This window comes from Palaemon carinicauda, chromosome 39 (genome assembly GCF_036898095.1).
Source record: "Palaemon carinicauda isolate YSFRI2023 chromosome 39, ASM3689809v2, whole genome shotgun sequence".
NCBI lineage: Eukaryota > Metazoa > Arthropoda > Malacostraca > Decapoda > Palaemonidae > Palaemon > Palaemon carinicauda.
The window spans coordinates 29,227,888-29,230,387 of record NC_090763.1 but is presented as its reverse complement, the minus strand read 5'-3'; the positions used below and the strand labels follow the sequence as shown (position 1 = coordinate 29,230,387).

Genomic DNA, 2,500 nt, shown 5'->3' with positions numbered 1-2,500 from the left:
AGACGTTATGCTTGCGTGACCCTTCACGTACTACCTGGAAGTATGTCCATACAGTAGGTCCACATAACGTATGCACAACGTAAGTACAACGCACAACGGCTGCCACTCACGCACTACGTCACACTAACGCAGTACTAACGTCATACTGACGTGCGTAGGTGCAACGTAGGTGCAACGTTGTGCGGCACAATTCAATACCTGTGTGGGCGTGGTTAAAAACGCACGTTTGGCCGCGTATGGGCATACGGGAGGACATACCGGGTGAGAACATGCATGTGTGACTCTACCTTTAATATTACAATTATTCAATTTTCCTGTTGGACCCCATGGGCTTATAGCATCTTGCTTTCCCAACTAGGGTTATAGTTTAGCCTATAATAATAATAATAATAATAATAATAATAATAATAATGATGATGATGATGATGATGATGATGATGATGATGGTGATGATGATGATGATGATGATGATAGTAATAATAATTAACAAGAGACATTACAAATCGAGCTCTGACGATGATGCAACCAGGTAAAAAATTCCAAAGTCTGGCCGTTGAGGGAAAGGAAATGGACCGAGCCCTACATTCCTTGGATTACTGGCTTCCTCGAGGACAAAGCGCCTCTGCTAAAGAGACAGCGAGCATTTGAGAAAACCCGATATATTTTCCGCTCAATTCGGACGCACACGATGGCGGCGGCTGAATAAATCAAGTCAAACCGCTTTCAATAGCATGGATGTGCTGAATCAGCATTCAGGTAATGAAATGGCCAAGTGACCACTGATTCAATAACAAGATTCAATCATCAATCAAGCCGGACCATTACGAGAATAAGAATAGAATGAAAGGGAAGGAACCCAAATGTTCTTCGCCGGCACAAATCCTACGATGTGGAATAGATTCATTGATATTATTCAAAAATTAATTTCTTCCGTATCCACCAGGAAAATTATTATGTCAGCATTTTCCTACCGGTTTGAGCTTACAGTGATATTTAATCTATTTATTCTATTATTCCAATTGGCCTTCTATACAGGATTAAATCCGTTGTTTCTCTTCCTTTCGTTATTTGGAAATTTTTATCCTCTTGTTATTTTCTAGTTTTTATAGTTTATATATGAAAAATTTAATTTAATATTATTATTGTTCTGAAACTTCTTGTAGTTTTTCCTGATCTCCTCTCCTCACTGGGCTATTTTCCGTGTTGGAGCCCTGTGGCTTATAGCATTCTGCCTTTCCTACTAGGGTTGGTTGTAGCTTGGCAAGTAATAATAATAATAATAATGGTGATGATGATGGTGATGATGAGTGCGTCAAACAAATGAAATCAGCGAAAAATTCAACTGAATGAAATTGGATATTCTCCGATGCAAAATAAATTCTACTATATTTTTAATCGTAACCAATTCTTTAATATCCCCAAAATGAAAATAAAAGCTTCGTTGTCTTCCACACGAAAAAGCTGTGTTGTGTTTGGAGCAATTATTCAACGAGAAGGAATTGCTTTTCATGAACTCGGTGACACAATTAAGAAGGGGTCATTAGTTAATGAGGTTCCCACGCCACTGTTGTGAGACAACCCATTCATTAATACATTCGTGGCGATATGGTTTTCGTATTTTGTTCATTTTATTCGTTGTACCACGCTCAATCTCCCCAGCGTCCTAACTGTTTGTTCCATGGTCTCAGTGTTATGTTCTTGATATTGATCAGCGGTCATGTTGCCATAGAATTGTTCCATGTTGCTATAGAATTGGTCCACATTCCCATGAAATTGTTCCATGTTGCCATATAATTTCTCCATGTTGCCATAAAATTGTTCCATGTTGTCATAAAAATGTTCCATGTTGCCATAAAATTGCTCCATGTTGCCATAAAATTGTTCCATGTTGTCATAAAAATGTTCCATGTTGCCATAAAATTGCTCCATGTTGCTATAAGATTGTTTCACGTTGCCATAAAAATTTCCCATGTTACCATAAAATTGCTCCATGTTGCCATAAAATTGTTTCAAGCTGCCATAAATTTTTTCCATGTTGCCATAAAATTGTTCTACATTTCCAGGAAATTGTTCTATGTTGTCATCAAACTGTTCCATGTTGCCATAAGGTTGTTCCACGTTGCCATAAAATTGTTCCATGTTGTCATAAAATTGTTCCATGTTGCCCTAAAATTGCTCCATGTTGTCATAAAATTGTTCCATGGTCTCAGTGTTATGTTCTTGATATTGATCAGCGGTCTCTTTGGTATTGCTCCATGGTTCCATAAAATTGTTTCATGTTGCCATAGAATTGTTCCATTTTGCTATAGAATTGTTCCACATTTCCATGAAATTGTTCCATGTTGCCATAGAATTACTCCATGTTGCCATGAAATTGTTCCATGTTGCCATAAAATTGTTCCATGTTGCCATAAAATTGCTCCACGTTGCCATAAAATTGCTCCACGTTGCCATAAAATTGTTCCATATTGTAATAAAATTGTTCCATGTTCACATAAAA

At 37.5% G+C, this 2,500-nt stretch overlaps 1 protein-coding gene and 1 pseudogene across 1 annotated transcript; both read right to left on the bottom strand.

Moving 5' to 3' along the window:
- Nucleotides 1–2,500, bottom strand: part of LOC137631106 (carboxypeptidase N subunit 2-like) — a 165,847-nt pseudogene that overhangs the window by 127,793 nt on the left and 35,554 nt on the right.
- LOC137631315 (uncharacterized) lies at nt 1,624–2,160 on the bottom strand. Its single transcript, XM_068363092.1, has one exon. It carries the CDS (start codon nt 2,158–2,160, stop codon nt 1,624–1,626), a length of 537 nt encoding a protein of 178 aa, XP_068219193.1.